The 16,109-nt window shown below is 38.8% G+C and overlaps 2 protein-coding genes across 2 annotated transcripts; one reads left to right on the top strand and one right to left on the bottom strand.

Annotated features, from left to right (window-relative positions):
• Nucleotides 1-932: 932 nt before the first annotated feature.
• Nucleotides 933-2,614, top strand: LOC131173259 (CASP-like protein 4D1). The gene is made up of 3 exons (XM_058135295.1): nucleotides 933-1,114; nucleotides 1,352-1,487; nucleotides 2,198-2,614. The coding sequence occupies exons 1-3, from the start codon at nucleotides 945-947 to the stop codon at nucleotides 2,402-2,404; spliced, it is 513 nt and encodes a 170-aa protein (XP_057991278.1). The 5' UTR covers nucleotides 933-944; the 3' UTR covers nucleotides 2,405-2,614.
• Nucleotides 2,615-14,154: 11,540 nt separating this feature from the next.
• LOC110650619 (uncharacterized) lies at nucleotides 14,155-15,879 on the bottom strand. The gene is made up of 2 exons (XM_021805676.2): nucleotides 15,732-15,879; nucleotides 14,155-15,265 (listed from the first exon to the last, which is right to left on the bottom strand). The coding sequence occupies exon 2, from the start codon at nucleotides 15,209-15,211 to the stop codon at nucleotides 14,447-14,449; it is 765 nt and encodes a 254-aa protein (XP_021661368.2). The 5' UTR covers nucleotides 15,212-15,265; nucleotides 15,732-15,879; the 3' UTR covers nucleotides 14,155-14,446.
• Between the last annotated feature and the right edge of the window lie 230 nt (nucleotides 15,880-16,109).

Below are 16,109 nucleotides of genomic sequence, written 5' to 3' on the forward strand. Positions count from 1 at the left end.
CATTTATTAGTCAACTGTTACAGAAGCTATACAAATTCAAAGAGAGGAAGAAAGAAATTACGAAGAAATTATATCCTAATAAAGGAGAGGGAAATGAAAATACCCTACTCATTTCCTGGAATATATATGTGTGTGTGGATAGACTCTTGCTATCATTTTCTATATACATAAATATAAAGAGTTCATGAAACTGAATCGTTTTGATGGAATAAATTATATTTGCTGAAAAGACAAAATATTATTCTTACTTACTACATTAAATTTTTTTTTATATACTTGAATCAAGTCTATCTGCTATTCTATTGTCAATATGAAAAGATTCTGAATAAGTGAAAAGCAGATAAGGAAAAGCGTGAAAAAGATAAATTACTATGCAAAGGTGATATTCTCAACAATATCAGATAGGTTGTATGATCTTTTTACCTAATTTTAATTGAATCTAAGACTTTTAGAGACTAATTAAAAAATTTTGATAAAATTTAAGCACCTAATAGTTTCCCAATGGTATTTCATAAGCTGCTGGTTAATTTCTATTTCATTTTATTTCGGGTTATGGACGTTATTAGTCGTTAGTAGGGCTCACACGGAAAGCAGAAAATTCAAAGAGCATTTCTACTCGTTATTGTTGAACAACAATGTTACCAAATTTAATTATTTAGGATATATATATATATAAAGGCATTTTTGGCAAGTTGTAGAGTAGAAAGAACTCCTAAGAAAAATGGGGGCAAGTGGCAATTTTTTTATAATAGTACAAATTTTTATTGTATTTTTTTTGGGCTCGATCATTGACCAATTCACATATAATAATATTAATAGGGGATAAAAATCAATGTAATTATTAAATTAAAGATGTTATGCATGACCTCAAGCGTCTAACAACTTCTCTATAAATTCATCGAGTGACAATTGCTTGTTTGTTAAGTGTTTTGAGAGACAAAGAGATGGCAGCATCATTTCCATCAAAGGCTTCTGGTGTCATTCCTCTTGTTTTGAGGGTTCTCACTTTCATTTGCCTCTTGGCTTCACTCATCATATTGACCACCAACACTGCCACCTTAGTAGTTAATCTTGTTGAGTTTAAAATCCACTTCAACGATATCTACTCCTACAGGTAAGCTCTAAGCTTGTAATATAATTATTTTCTCTTCATTTTAACCATCTTAATTACTCTCCACCAAATTTAAACGTATTTATATATATATATATATATATATATATATATATATATATATATATATATATATATATATATATATAAATTATAATTCAATTATAATTTCTTTTTTTGTTTACAAAAAAAAAGAACCAGTTCAGGTCTTTATATATATAAATTATAATTGAATTTCAGGTACTTGCTTGCAACAATTGTAATCGGATTTGCATACACAATCTTGCAAATTCTTTTTGCATTATGCTATGCTGCCACAGGAAAAAGGTTTCTTGGTGGTGATAGAAATCTTTTGTTTGACTTCTACGGTGACAAGGTATATCAAATATATTCAATCCTCATGATCATTAGATTATATAGGGTGTTTGGTTTCACTAGCTAAAACTATTAAAATTAAATAAATTATATAGTTTTATTATTATTATTATTATTATTATTATTATTATTATTATTATTATTATTATTATTATTATTATTATTATTTCGCATACTTTTTTAATCTGAATAGCTATACTCTCGCTTTCATCAAGAAAATTTTGAATAATGTATAAAAAATTTGAAAGAATTGCTAGTATTGACAGAAAATATAGATTAGCCAATAAGTGAGTTGCGTGCACTAATTTTCAATTTTATAATCTTTTTATGAGTTCATTAGATAACCTTAAAATTTATATCTCCTACTAAAAAAGTATATGCACCTTGTAGAACACTTTCCTTTAGAAAAATATCTCGATAACAAAAACACAACAATTTTATTAAAAGAGAGAAAACACTACAAAATCTTAAGATTTACTAATAAGGACAGATTTAAGAATTTATTCACTTAAGACCTAAATATAAAAAAATTCAATATAATGGAATTTTATTTCATCAATTCTCATGTTTGAAAAGTTTAAAATTTTTATAATTCAATTTTTTTAATTAAAAAGAAATTCATTTTAAAATTTAATCCAAACAAGTGAATTTTATAACAAAATCATATGCTTTAATTGACCGTTGAACACTCATCTTATAATATTTGGGCAGGTAATATCATACTTGCTAGCCACAGGTGTTGCTGCAGGATTTGCTGCTACGAAGGATCTTAAGCCATTATTTGTAGCCTTAGGGGCTGGAGATGTTGTACAATTTTTCAACAAGGGCTATGCATCTGCTGGCCTCCTTCTCATCGGATTCGTTTGCACTGCAATATCATCTGTATTGTCGTCCTATGCACTCCCAAAGCAATTTTAATTAATTGGTAGAGTAATTAAGGTAACTTTGTTTAGCATCAGTGTGGATATCTGACTTATGCTTAGATTTAAACTTAATTTCATCTCCTAATAAGGTAATCAATGATCTGTATGTGCTTCTGATTCCTGCTTAATTGTACTTGGTCTTGCATATCAACCATACACTACACTGTTTATTTCTTTCCATTTTCTAGTAAATTTTATATTTTAATTTTTTTTGTCAAAATGCACTATATAATGAAAGATTTATATTTTCTAAAAAGAAAAAATCGACATGTCTGATGTGAAACCCTTTTGGAGTACTAATAGTCAATACAATCAAAATCACAAACTTTGTATTTACAATCCATTTATTATGTTTTCATGCTATATCCACCTTAGTCAGTCATATATTAGAAATGACCTAATGACTTATAAAATATTTTGATAATGAAGACTTGAGAATTTGTTAAGAACATATATAAATACATACTTTGCTAATTAATGATCTCAATGTTAAAAGATTTGAGATATTAGAGTAAATTAATTGTTATAATTATCATGAAAATTAGAGCTCTTGAGAAATTTATTGACCTATGTTGTTATCATCGGTCGTTAATTGGTCAATGTTGAGAAGAAACATGTAACACCCCAAAATTTTATTAATTATGGGTATTTTTGGTATTTTAATTTTATTTAAATTTTAGGAAATTTTTTGAGATTTTTCGGATTTTAAAAATCGGGCTCGATTTTCCGAAAATATAAACTTTGATGATTTTTTAAAAATTAATTTAAAGACCACGTGGCAAAACTAAAAATATATTTGGAGTCTACGTATTTTTCTGAGTTTTATGGAATTTTTTCGAAATTTTTGGACCTCGTTTTCGGTCCCGAGGCAGAGTAAAAAAAAATTCAAAATTTTGTATCCTGAATCGAACCTACGAATAGAATCGATCGATCGGACCGGTCGAATCGGACCGCCCTTTTTCCTTCTTCCTTTTTCTTTCTCGCGTCCCTCTCCCTTTTCTCTCGCTTTCTCTCTCCTCCTCCCCTGCCGCCGCCCGCCTCCCCGTCCTCCTCTTGCCGGCGCCTCCCACCGTCCCAACCATGGCACCGCCAGAACGGCCGGAACGCGCACGCTCGACTTCCTCGACCAACTCCGGCCGATCCGGCCACCAATTGGACCGGGTCTTGTGTCCAAAATCATCTACTCGGCGAGAGCTTTCCATAGACACCAAGAACGCCGAAATCCATCGAGCGGTTTGTCCGATTTTTGCTCGGGAAGATTTTAGCCCATTTCAACTTTTGGGCTAGATTTCTCGAAAACCGTGAATCCCACGAGGAAACCGAGGCTACCAGCACGCTCCATTCGTCGAGAGCTTCGCAACGACATAAATTTCGAATTTTTCCGACACCGCTTTTGGTGGGTCCCACTAACTTCGCAGGTATTTTCGAGCATTAAATGAGCTTAGAAAATTATGAAAAATTTATGTACTAACCCCCGTGTTATGGGCTTCGTGTAGGTATCCTCGATTCGCGAAATTCGGCGATTGATCGTCAAGAAATTTCGCCGCATGCACTGCACGGAAAAGTCCCCGAATTGGACCGAGGTTTTGGCTAGCCCCATTGTCGACGCCCCGAGCGCTTCTCAAGTCGGAATCGGCAAAGGTAAACCCGAACCTTGTTTTTTCGTAATTTTCTAGTGCTTAAATAGGATTAAAAATCCATAAAATATTCGTGGTAGCTTAGAAAATTACGATTCTTTTTGCAATAGCTTAGTAATATTGCTAAGGACCGCGGGGAAAAGTTTTATAATTTTTAGAGCTTGTTTGAACAGTTTTTGCAAAAATGATCAATAATAAGGACTAAATTGAAATTTTGCGTATTGTGATGGATGATTGATTTGATGGGCCCAGGAGGGGCTGTGTGATATGATTGGACTGTTGATGTATGGATTGTGAGTATAGAAGTGTGTTTTTAGCCCTTTTGCAGGTTGGGTAGGTCCTAGGTATAGGGGAGACTCTGCCGGATTTTCGGCACGACTTAGGACGTAATTGGTCTTTTTCTTTGTTTGTGTTGAGTCAGATTGTATTAAATAAATGTAATATGATTGTCAGGTGAGCCGACAGCCTTTCTTCCTCCGCCACCGCCACAAAGGATTGTCGTCAAGTCTGTGAGTAGAATATTAATTTTAATTATAATTTCGATATTATTATATGTTCAGCATGCCCATGCATCACTTATATGCATATATTTATGTAGTTAAACTCTAGGCACGATTTATGATGCATTGATAACTATTAAAGTGCCATGATATTGTTGTGGTAATTTGGAGCAGTGTGCGTGCGTTGGCGTGCATGTGATGTGGTGTGGACTATGGATAGGACGGGGTAGACACGGCTTGAGTAATTCGCTGGGACCCGTTCCTTCGAGGGGTAGTCACGGCTTGAGTAATTCGCTGGGACCCTCGATTTGGTTATTAAGTGGAAGTCCGAGCTTGAGTAATTACCGCACCAAAGTTGGATTTAAGAGAGTCAGATAGGATCAGCTCCCATATGTTATGATTGATACTACAGGGTGTGTGAGTGCTCCAAATTACCTTTTTGATGCTATGATGTGAATTTATTGCTGATGTTGCATTTCACTCTACAGGGTGCATTAGTTTTAGATAGTTATAGAGATTATGGTTAAAATTGATATTTTACTCCCTGAGTCGAACGCTCACTCCTGTTCAAAATTTTTACAGCGCAGGAGGATATTTTATTTCAGGTTAACTCGCTTTTATACTTCGCAGGTTGTTTATCGATATTTGTGTAATTTTATTTACTCCTAGAATTTCCGCATGTGTTAGCAGTAATTATTTGAATTTGGTCTGTAATATTATTATCATGTTGGACCTGTAAACTAAATATGCTATGCATGTTTGATGAGTATGTGGAGGGTGAGCTGAGCTCCCCAATGGATTGTTTATTGTGTTTACAGGTCGGGTGAGTCGAAAACTCCCCGTTGGAAAGTCCATTTTATGGCCGGACTCTGTCCGTTTGTTTTCTTGAAATTGGGCCCAAATGGGCCTTAGAGTCGGGTTAATGAACAGTTAGGCTTACTACGGGCCTCGGGGGCTTTAAGCTGGCCCAGGTCCTAGTGCCGGTCCGGCTCATAGGTTGGGTCGTGACAGATGTGGTATCAGAGCTTAGGCTCCAGATTCTTAGGGAATGTTTGTCTAAAGTGTTGGGAAGAGTCTACTAGGAGTCACATGCGGAAAATTAGGGTCCATATTCGTCTTGCATTGTCATCTTTGCTTCTAGTTTCTGCTTCATATGTTATGTATAAATATGAGTCTATAGAGCTGTGCAGTTTTGAATTTTGTGGGCTAATGCTGCTGAATTTCAGGAAAATGCGTAGAAGTAGGAGAGCTGCCACTGCACCAGAGCCAGATGTGCCTGACGAGGTGTCAGCACAGGATGAGGCGCCTACCCCGAGGAGGCGGGGTAGGAGGCCTAGAGCTGCTCAAGTAGAGGAGCAGCCAACCCCAAGACAGAATGGTCCTTTATGGCACAGGTCCCATGGACCCCATGGCGGCTACTAGCTGGTTCACAGAGAAACATCGACATGATGGCGCAGTATATGGTCCACCCTCCACAGCAGCAGCAGTCCACCGCACCAAGAGGGGAACCTTACAAACAGATCATTAATTTTAAGAAGTTGATGCCTGGTACTTATGATGTGTCGGACGATGCATATCGGTTTCTAGATTCCTGCAGACAGGCAGAATGTAATTACTTGGACCGATAGAAGATTGATAGAGTGTATGCAGCATGTCATGGGGCCCATGCCTAGACAATGGATGAATGACTACGTGTTACCCCGGATGGAGGGTTTGACATGGGCTCAGTTTGTGAAACTTTTTATCAATCGGTTTATGCCAGAAAGCTTCAGAGATCAGAAGCAGTGTGCCTTTGAGGCCTTAAGACAGAATGGCAGTGTCTCAGAGATGAATATGCTCTGCACTTCGAATTGAGCAGATATGCCCTACGTAAGTAGCTACGAAACTATGAAGGTGAAAAGATTCCTAAAGGGGCTTGACAGAGGTATGCAACCTGGCCATGATGTCCGGTCACTTTGATGTGGTGGTTGATCGAGCCAGACAGATTGAGATTAGCTATGCTGTGGATGACAGCGGAAGAACAAAGAAAAACAGAGCAGAGGGTTCTTCAGGTGTTCCCCAAATGGGTACTCCAGATAGTGGTGGCCAGAGTAATTACAGAGGAAAGGGTAGGAGCAAGAGAAGTGGTTTTAGACACAGACCACGAGGATCTGCACTGCGGATCCAAAGAAAGGGTAACAGCTCAGTGGTACAGCAGCCTGGTCTGGTTCAGGATCCTCCTTGGCACCTTGTGCACAGTGTGGAAGAGGACATTCAGGACCTTGTTTGATGGGATCAGGAGTATGCTTCAGGTGTGGCCAACCGGGTCACTTTGCTAGAGAATGCCCCATGTTCAGCGAGCCACAGATGGGGTCACAAGGTTCTGTTGCGAATGTTCCTCGACAATTGTATCCGGGTGCTTCCAACATGGCAGGCAGTCAGTTCAGTGGCCAACAGGGCCGAGGACAAGGGGGACGTGGATTTGGAGGCAGATCAGGAGGTAGAAGTCAGTATCAGGGTTCTGCCACTCAGGGTAGGGGTCAAGCTCGAGTTTTCACCCTGACCCACCAGGATGCTCAAGCTTCAAATGCAGTTGTGGCAGGTATTCTTCTGGTCTGTTCTTATGAGGCTCGTGTATTGATAGATCCGGGTGCTACGCACTCATTTGTCTCCCCTGTGTTTGCCATGAGGTTGGGTAGAAATCCTACAACTTTAGAGTGCCCTTTGTCGGTAGCTACCCCACTTAGTGACAACATAGATGTAGACATGGTATTTTCGGGTAGCCCAGTGGTAGTGGATGGAAAGATCCTCCCAGCAGACTTGGTTCCTCTACCAGTAATGGATTTCGATGTAATCCTGGGGATGGACTGGTTGGCAACTCATTATGCCACCTTAGACTGCAGGAACAAAAAGGTATACTTCCACATACCTGGTGTGGAAGAGTTTAGCTTTGATGGTGACAGGAGCGTGGCTCCATATAATTTGGTGTCAGCAATTAGTGCCAGAAAAATGTTGAGGCGTGGATGCCAAGGGTATTTGGCATTGGTGAGAGATACATCTGTAGAAGGTGTTAGCATGGAAAATGTTCCTGTTGTCAGAGAATTCATGGATGTCTTCCCTGAAGAGCTTCCAGGGTTGCCACCAGAAAGGGGAATAGAGTTCTGCATTGATGTTATTCCGGGTACAAACCCCATATCCATGCCACCTTACAGGATGGCACCAGCAGAATTGAAAGAGCTGAAGGAGCAACTACAGGAGCTTTTGGACAAGGGTTTCATACGTCCGAGCACTTCACCCTGGGGTGCTCCTGTTCTATTTGTGAGAAAGAAGGATGGGTCATTGAGGTTGTGTATCGACTACGCATACGAACAAGGTGACAAAGTGAAGAACAAGTATCCACTTCCTGATCGATGATCTGCTTGATCACCCAAGGAGCTAGATTCTTTCCAAGATAGACCTACGATCGCTACCATCGCTTGAGAATCAGAATGAGGACGTGTCCAAAACGGCTTTCGTGACAAGATATGGTCATTATGAGTTCTTGGTGATGTCTTTTGGACTCACTAATGCACCAAAGAACCTTCATGGACTTGATGAACAGGGTGTTCAAGCCATTTTTGGACCGTTTTGTCATCGTATTCATAGATGACATTCTGGTATACTCTCGGACCGAGGAAGAACACGTGTGGCACTTGCGAATGGTGTTGCAGACTTTGAGGGAGCACCAGCTATATGCCAAATTTTCAAAATGTGAATTTTGGCTAGAAAGCATCTCATTCTTGGGCACGTGGTTTCAAGTGACGGTATTCAAGTGGATCCCAAGAAAATTGAAGCTGTAACTGATTGACTTAGGCCTACAAATACCACCGAGGTGCGAAGTTTTCCGGGTTTAGTAGCTACTACAGCGTTTTGTGCAAGATTTCTCCAGATAGCGGCTCACCTAAATAAGTTGTCCAGGAAGAATGTTTCATTCATTTGGACAGATGACTGTGAGGTGAGTTTCCAGAAGCTCAAGGAGTGTCTAACCACTGCCCCTGTGTTGACACTACCTGTGAGTGGTGAAGGATACACCGTGTATTGTGACGCCTCCAGAGTTGGCCTAGGGTGTGTTTTGATGCAGAATGGAAAGGTAGTGGCTTATGCTTCAAGGCAGCTGAAGAGGCATGAGCAGAACTACCCCACCCATGATTTGGAAATGGCGGCTGTAGTCTTTGCACTAAAAATCTGGAGACACTACCTGTATGGTGAAGTGTGCGAGATATACACCGACCATAAGAGTTTGAAGTACATCTTCCAACAGAGGGACTTGAACTTGAGACAGAGGAGATGGATGGAGCTTCTGAAAGACTATGATTGCACCATCCAGTACCACCCGGGAAAAGCCAATGTTGTGGCAGATGCCTTGAGCAGAAAATCTTCCTCGCGCTTTGGCACATTTCAAAGAGGGAAGAGACCATTGATTCAGGAGGTACATGAGTTGATGGATCAAGGTTTAATCCTAGATCTTTCAGATGAGGGGGTATTGTTGGCTCACTTTTCAGTGAGGCCAGACTTGAGGGACAGAGTTAGAATTTCCCAGCACAGAGACCAACAATTGATGAAGATCATAGAAAAAGTACAGCAGGGTGAAGGTGGTGAGTTTGGATTTGCCAATGATGGCGCCCTAGTGCAAGGTTCTAGGATATGTGTGCCCGATGTGGACAACCTCAGGAATGAAATCATGCGAGAGGCACACTACACACTGTACAGCGTCCATCCAGGTTCCACCAAGATGTACCATGATGTGAAAGATAGCTATTGGTGGAATGGCATGAAGAGAGACATCGCAGACTTTGTGTCCAAGTGCTTGACTTGTCAGAAGGTGAAGTTTGAACACCAAAGACCGTCAGGGAAGCTGCAAGAGCTCCCTATCCCAGAATGGAAGTGGGAAATGATCACTATGGATTTTGTGATTGGGTTGCCTCGTACCACGCGAGGGTATGATTCGATATGGGTAATTGTAGACCGCTTGACCAAATCACCACTTACCCGTGAAGACTACATATTCTGTGGCACAAGATGCCCGCTCTACATTCGAGAAATAGTCGATTGCATGGAGTTCCGCCCATAATATCCGGCAGAGGGCCCCGCCACTTCTCGGTTTTGGAGAAAGTTGCAGAGGCACTTGGCACACAGATTGAACTTCAAGACGGCTTTCCACCCTCGCAGCACGGACAAATTGAAAGGACAATCCAAACATCGAAGACATGCTTCGCATGAGTGTCTTGGATTTTGGAGGTCAATGGGATGAGCACTAGCTTTGGTGGAGTTTGCCTACAACAACGCTTATCACTCCAAAGATAGGGATGGCACCCTATGAGGCACTATATGGAAGAAAGTGTAGGTCTCGTCTGTGTTGGACAGAAATGGGGGAAGCGAAGGGGCATGATGTAGACCTAGTGCAAGATACTTGAGGTAGTTCCTTTAATCGTGGAACGATCAAAACAATTTTCAAGAGGCGTAAGAGTTATGCACCCTGCACGAAGGGATGTGGAGTTTGCGGTGGCGACTATGTATTTCTGAAGGTTTCTCCAATGAAGGGAGTCATGAGATTTGGAAAGAAGGGCAAGTTGGCACCTCGGTATATTGGACCTTTTGAGGTTACGGATAGAGTTGGAGCAGTTGCCTACCAGTTGGAGCTACCACCCAACCTTTCTCACGTTCATCCCGTGTTTCACATCTCCATGCTCAGGAAATACATTCCCGATCCTTCTCATGTACTGCAGCCGGATGTAATAGAGCTAAAGGAGAACTTGACGTTTGAGGAGCAACCTGTAGCCATAGTGGACTACCAAGTAAGACAGCTAAGATCCAAACAGATCCCTATGGTTAAGGTTTTGTGGAGGAGCCAGTCAGTGGAAGAGTGCACCTGGGAGTCAGAACGGGACATGCGTAGCAAGTACCCTTACTTGTTCAATGTATAATCATGTACTTTATTCTGCCTTGTGTAAAATTCGAGGACGAATTTTCTGTAAGGGGGGAAGAATGTAACACCCCAAAATTTTATTAATTATGGGTATTTTTGGTATTTTAATTTTATTTAAATTTTAGGAAATTTTTTGAGATTTTTCGAATTTTAAAAATCGGGCTCGATTTTCCGAAAATATAAACTTTGATGATTTTTTAAAAATTAATTTAAAGACCACGTGGCAAAACTAAAAATATATTTGGAGTCTACGTATTTTTCTGAGTTTTATGGAATTTTTTCGAAATTTTTGGACCTCGTTTTCGGTCCCGAGGCAGAGTAAAAAAAAATTCAAAATTTTGTATCCTGAATCGAACCGAATCGACCGGATCGGACCGGGCCGAATCGGACCGCCTTTTTCCTTCTTTCCTTCTTCCTTTTTCTTTCCCGCGCGCGTCCCTCTCCCTTTTCTCTCTCGCTTTCTCCTCCTCCTCGCCGGCCACCGCGTCCTCCCCTTGCCGGCGCCGCCTCCCAGCTGTCCCAGCCAGCCGGCAGCCGCCTAGAACGGCCGGAAAACGCGCGCGCGCCGCTTCGACTTCCTCGACCAAATCCGGCCGATCCGGCCACCAATTGGACCGGGTCTTGTGTCCAAAATCATCTACTCGGCGAGAGCTTTCCATAGACACCAAGAACGCCGAAATCCATCGAGCGGTTTGTCCGATTTTTGCTCGGGAAGATTTTAGCCCATTTCGACTTTTGGGCTAGATTTCTCGAAAACCGTGAATCCCACGAGGAAACCGAGGCTACCAGCACGCTCCATTCGTCGAGAGCTTCGCAACGACATAAATTTCGAATTTTTCCGACACCGTTTTTCGGTGGGTCCCACGGAACTTCGCAGTGTATTTTCGAGCATTAAATGAGCTTAGAAAATTATGAAAAATTTATGTACTAACCCCCGTGTTATGGGCTTCGTGTAGGTATCCTCGATTCGCGGAAATTCGACAGTTGACCTGTCAAGAAATTTCGGCCGCATGCACTGCACGGAAAAGTCCCCGAATTGGACCGAGGTTTTGGCTAGCCCCCATTGTCGACGTCCGAGCGCTGCTCAAGTCGGAATCGGCAAAGGTAAACCCGAACCTTGTTTTTTCGTAATTTTCTAGTGCTTAAATAGGATTAAAAATCCATAAAATATTCGTGGTAGCTTAGAAAATTACGATTCTTTTTGCAATAGCTTAGTAATATTGCTAAGGACCGCGGGGCAAAGTTTTATAATTTTTAGAGCTTGTTTGGGCAGTTTTTGCAAAAATGATCAATAATAAGGACTAAATTGAAATTTTGCGTATTGTGATGGATGATTGATTTGATGGGCCCAGGAGGGGCTGTGTGATATGATTGGACTGTTGATGTATGGATTGTGAGTATAGAAGTGTGTTTTTAGCCCTTTTGCAGGTTGGGTAGGTCCTAGGTATAGGGGAGACTCTGCCGGATTTTCGGCACGACTTAGGACGTAATTGGTCTTTTTCTTTGTTTGTGTTGAGTCAGATTGTATTAAATAAATATAATATGATTGTCAGGTGAGCCGGGACAGCCTTCTTCCTCCGCCCAGCCGCCACAGAGATTGTCGTCAAGTCTGTGAGTAGAATATTAATTTTAATTATAATTTCGATATTATTATATGTTTAGCATGCCCATGCATCACTTATATGCATATATTTATGTAGTTAAACTCTAGGCACGATTTATGATGCATTGATAACTGTTAAAGTGCCATGATATTGTTGTGGTAATTTGGAGCAGTGTGCGTGCGTTGGCGTGCGTGTGATGTGGTGTGGACTATGGATAGGACGGGGTAGTCACGGCTTGAGTAATTCGCTGGGACCCGTTCCTTCGAGGGGTAGTCACGGCTTGAGTAATTCGCTGGGACCCTCGATTTGGTTATTAAGTGGAAGTCCGAGCTTGAGTAATTACCGGCACCAAGTTGGATTTAAGAGAGTCGTATAGGGATCACCCCATATGTTATGATTGATACTACAGGGTGTGTGAGTGCTCCAAATTACCTTTTTGATGCTATGATGTGAATTTATTGCTGATGTTGCATTTCACTCTACAGGGTGCATTAGTTTTAGATAGTTATAGAGATTATGGTTAAAATTGATATTTTACTCCCTGAGTCGAACGCTCACTCCTGTTCAAAAATTTTTACAGGCCGCAGGAGGATATTTTATTCTGGGTTAACCTGCTTTTATACTTCGCAGGTTGTTTATCGATATTTGTGTAATTTTATTTACTCCTAGAATTTCCGCATGTGTTAGCAGTAATTATTTGAATTTGGTCTGTAATATTATTATCATGTTGGACCTGTAAACTAAATATGCTATGCATGTTTGATGAGTATGTGGAGGGTGAGCTGAGCTCCCCAATGGATTGTTTATTGTGTTTACAGGTCGGGTGAGTTGAAAACTCCCCGTTGGAAAGTCCATTTTATGGCCGGACTCTGTCCGTTTGTTTTCTTGAAATTGGGCCCAAATGGGCCTTAGAGTCGGGTTAATGAACAGTTAGGCTTACTACGGGCCTCGGGGGCTTTAAGCTGGCCCAGGTCCTAGTGCCGGTCCGGCTCATAGGTTGGGTCGTGACAAAACATAGCTACATTTTCTTTAATTTTGTTCGGTAGTAATTTTTAAGGTAACATTTAATATTTTGACTGTTTCTCTTATTTATACTGGTTGGTAGTATAGTATTTATACTAATATTTAAAGATTGAGAGAGTAGTTTATGAAAAATTATTTTTTCTAATTTTTAAATGTTGAAGGAGTGTTTTGATTAGAGTTAACAAGATGATGCTACTACTTTTATATTTAATAGCTAATTTAATAACTATTTTTACCAAACACTTTTACTTTAAATCACTATATAAATAGCTAATCACTGATTGCTAATGTTTAATAGTTAATAGTTGGTAAAATAACTAATAATTATTAAAATAATTATTACAATAACTAATATTACTAAACATAACCTTTGTAAAGAGAGCACTGGAATCCGGACTTCACTTCACCCATTTATCTTCTAACGTGAGGTTTGACAATGTGGCAGCCGCAGTGGTGACTGATCGCATCCCCATATATGTATATATATATATATATATATATCGCATCCCTATATATATCGCATCCCTATATATATATATATATAGAAAATTTGTAGGATATGAATGAGAAATATTTAATTTTAAAATAATAATTATTTATTTTTTTTATATGTTAATAAAATTAATTATTTATTTTTCACATATTTTAAAAAATACATTATTTATTCCTCATATTTTCATTTCATTTACTCTTTAATTTTTTTATCTAGCTAATTTAAATCAAATTTTATATTAATTAATATTTTCAAAGGCGAGAGAAATTACTTTTGTGAAGCTAAATAGTTACATTCAAGGTTTAGAAAATAAAAAAATTATATAGTTGTCTTATAGAAATTAAATGAAATTCATAATAATACCTAAATGATTAGAAAGATTAAAGAGTAAATAAAATAAAAATATAGAGATTAATTAATATATTTTTTAAAATAAAAATATAAAATAATTAATTTTATTAAATAAAAAACACTAAATAGTAAGTTTTTCGAAAATTTTTTTTATCATAAGTTAAACACATTCCAACTTATATATTTCTATTAATGGATAACAAAGAAATTGAAATTATTAAAATAATTACATGAGAAAATCTTTACTGGCAGACATGGACCAGAATATATAAGAATTCATATACCTAAACAGGATCAAACCCAAAAAGATAAAAACCAGCAGAAAACGATCAAAGCTGAAAGCCAACAGAACAAACTCCAACAGACTAGAAAAAACACCAGGAATTAACCTAAACCGATAGATATCAATATTTGCATAGGAAGCAATATCTGCCCTAAATGTTGGAACAACCGTAACTCGCATGATGTGAGATGCTCAAATAATATCAATTTGGATAAATAATTTGAGCAAAAGTAGCTATAAGAGCAGTAAACCCAGTAATTGGATCTCCAAAAATGGCCGAAAGGATAAGCTTGAGAACTGCGATAGCAATTTTCCATCCACTTGAGCTCTTTGCCCTCTTTTCTACTATGTTTGTGCTGGTGCTTGGACTAGCAGTACTGGGCAGCACTGCCAAATCGTTTTTGTCTGTTGCATCAATTTGTTGATTGAAGTAGCTATTTTTCCAGGCCTCATAAACCATCTGCTTCACACATGCTACATGAAGACAGTAGTTCCCACAAGTAGAAACATAACACCAACCTTTGGGCCCTTTGCTTGAACTAACCTTGAATTTGCATTTTTGGCAATTGAGTGAGGCATTTTTCTTCAGTTGCAGCTTCACACCTTCACCGGTTAAGGTTTCTGGGAGCTTAGTACAATGAGGGTGCATGTCGTATTTGTTACAGGAGCATTGATACACATACCCTTTTATATCCATCCCGCATACATCACAATCTCTGCCTTTATTGGGTGTTATTGGAGATTCCTCATGAAACTCAAACCTGCAGTCCTTGAAGAAATGGTGGTAAGTTGGAGCGGTGGGAAATGCACATTCATCATGGATGGAAAAGTTATTGCAAGTTTCACACTGGTAACATATGTCAAAACCTATCTGTTCACATCCACTACAGAAATAAGGTGCCGATGGACGTTTGAGCTTAAGCTGGTGTGGGTGGCTGTGGTGATGTCTTTCGAGAACAGACGACATGTGGTTTTGAAAGTTTGATTCAAACACCTGGTTGTTCGTCACAGCTTAGAATTCCTGCAAGCAACCAGCCAATGTAAAAACATTATATTTTTTAGATCATTATCTTACTCAAAACTAAAAAAATAATATACATACAAAATTATTAAGTAAAATCAATGAAATAATATCGATGATTGAGTGATAAATTCATATACAAATTTAGAGAATATTAATTAATCTCCTTTCTTTCTAAAATTTTTAAACTATCAAAAAAATAAAAACCATTCAATCTAATTGTCAAAATTTAAGATTCCAAGCTCAAGGTAAGATTTGAAAAACTAGAAAATTCATATTCCTAAGTTCATACATATTTCTAAGATGATACTTCTAAGAGAACAAACTATATCCGTAGCCGGGCCAAAAGATTAAAAGACAATCAATTTCATTGTTGAAATATGTTCAATATAGACTTTCAAGAGGGGAAAAAAAATCAAATCCTTGTAAATAATAAATAAAATTGGGGAAGTGAAGGAATAAAGACCTAATGAGCAAGAATATGTAGAATTTTTTGATATGAGAGATGGGGCTTAATCGACAACTAATGAGCTTATATATAGAGATAGAGATAGAGAGAGGCTATTGTATGGAAGTTCATCTGAAAATATGTGAAAGTTTCTAAGAGAGATTTTTTTTAGGTAAGCAAAGGAAAATTTTATCAAAGAAAAGTGTAAAGGAAGATGAAATGGGAAAAATCAACAGATGTAAACCCAAAGACCAACAGGTCCGGCCCCATACATCCACTTTCTAAGAGATTAGTTGCCTGGGTCCTTGGTCAACAAGAGCAACGTATTTTAGGTCTTCAGGATTGAGAATTAATCCAATTGTGGTGGAATACATGTCTTCAATCATGCGTCTATGT

Source organism: Hevea brasiliensis, chromosome 14 (assembly GCF_030052815.1).
Source record: "Hevea brasiliensis isolate MT/VB/25A 57/8 chromosome 14, ASM3005281v1, whole genome shotgun sequence".
Classification (NCBI taxonomy): domain Eukaryota; kingdom Viridiplantae; phylum Streptophyta; class Magnoliopsida; order Malpighiales; family Euphorbiaceae; genus Hevea; species Hevea brasiliensis.

What these genes read in the sequence shown, in the direction of transcription:
- LOC131173259 (XM_058135295.1), top strand. Translation starts at nt 945, where the DNA reads ATGGCAGCATCATTTCCATCAAAGGCTTCTGGTGTCATTCCTCTTGTT. An exon ending in AACGATATCTACTCCTACAG is followed by an intron (nt 1,115 to 1,351) that starts GTAAGCTCTAAG and finishes ATTGAATTTCAG; the next exon opens with GTACTTGCTTGCAACAATTG. An exon ending in TTGACTTCTACGGTGACAAG is followed by an intron (nt 1,488 to 2,197) that starts GTATATCAAATA and finishes ATATTTGGGCAG; the next exon opens with GTAATATCATACTTGCTAGC.
- LOC110650619 (XM_021805676.2), bottom strand. Translation starts at nt 15,211, where the DNA reads ATGTCGTCTGTTCTCGAAAGACATCACCACAGCCACCCACACCAGCTT.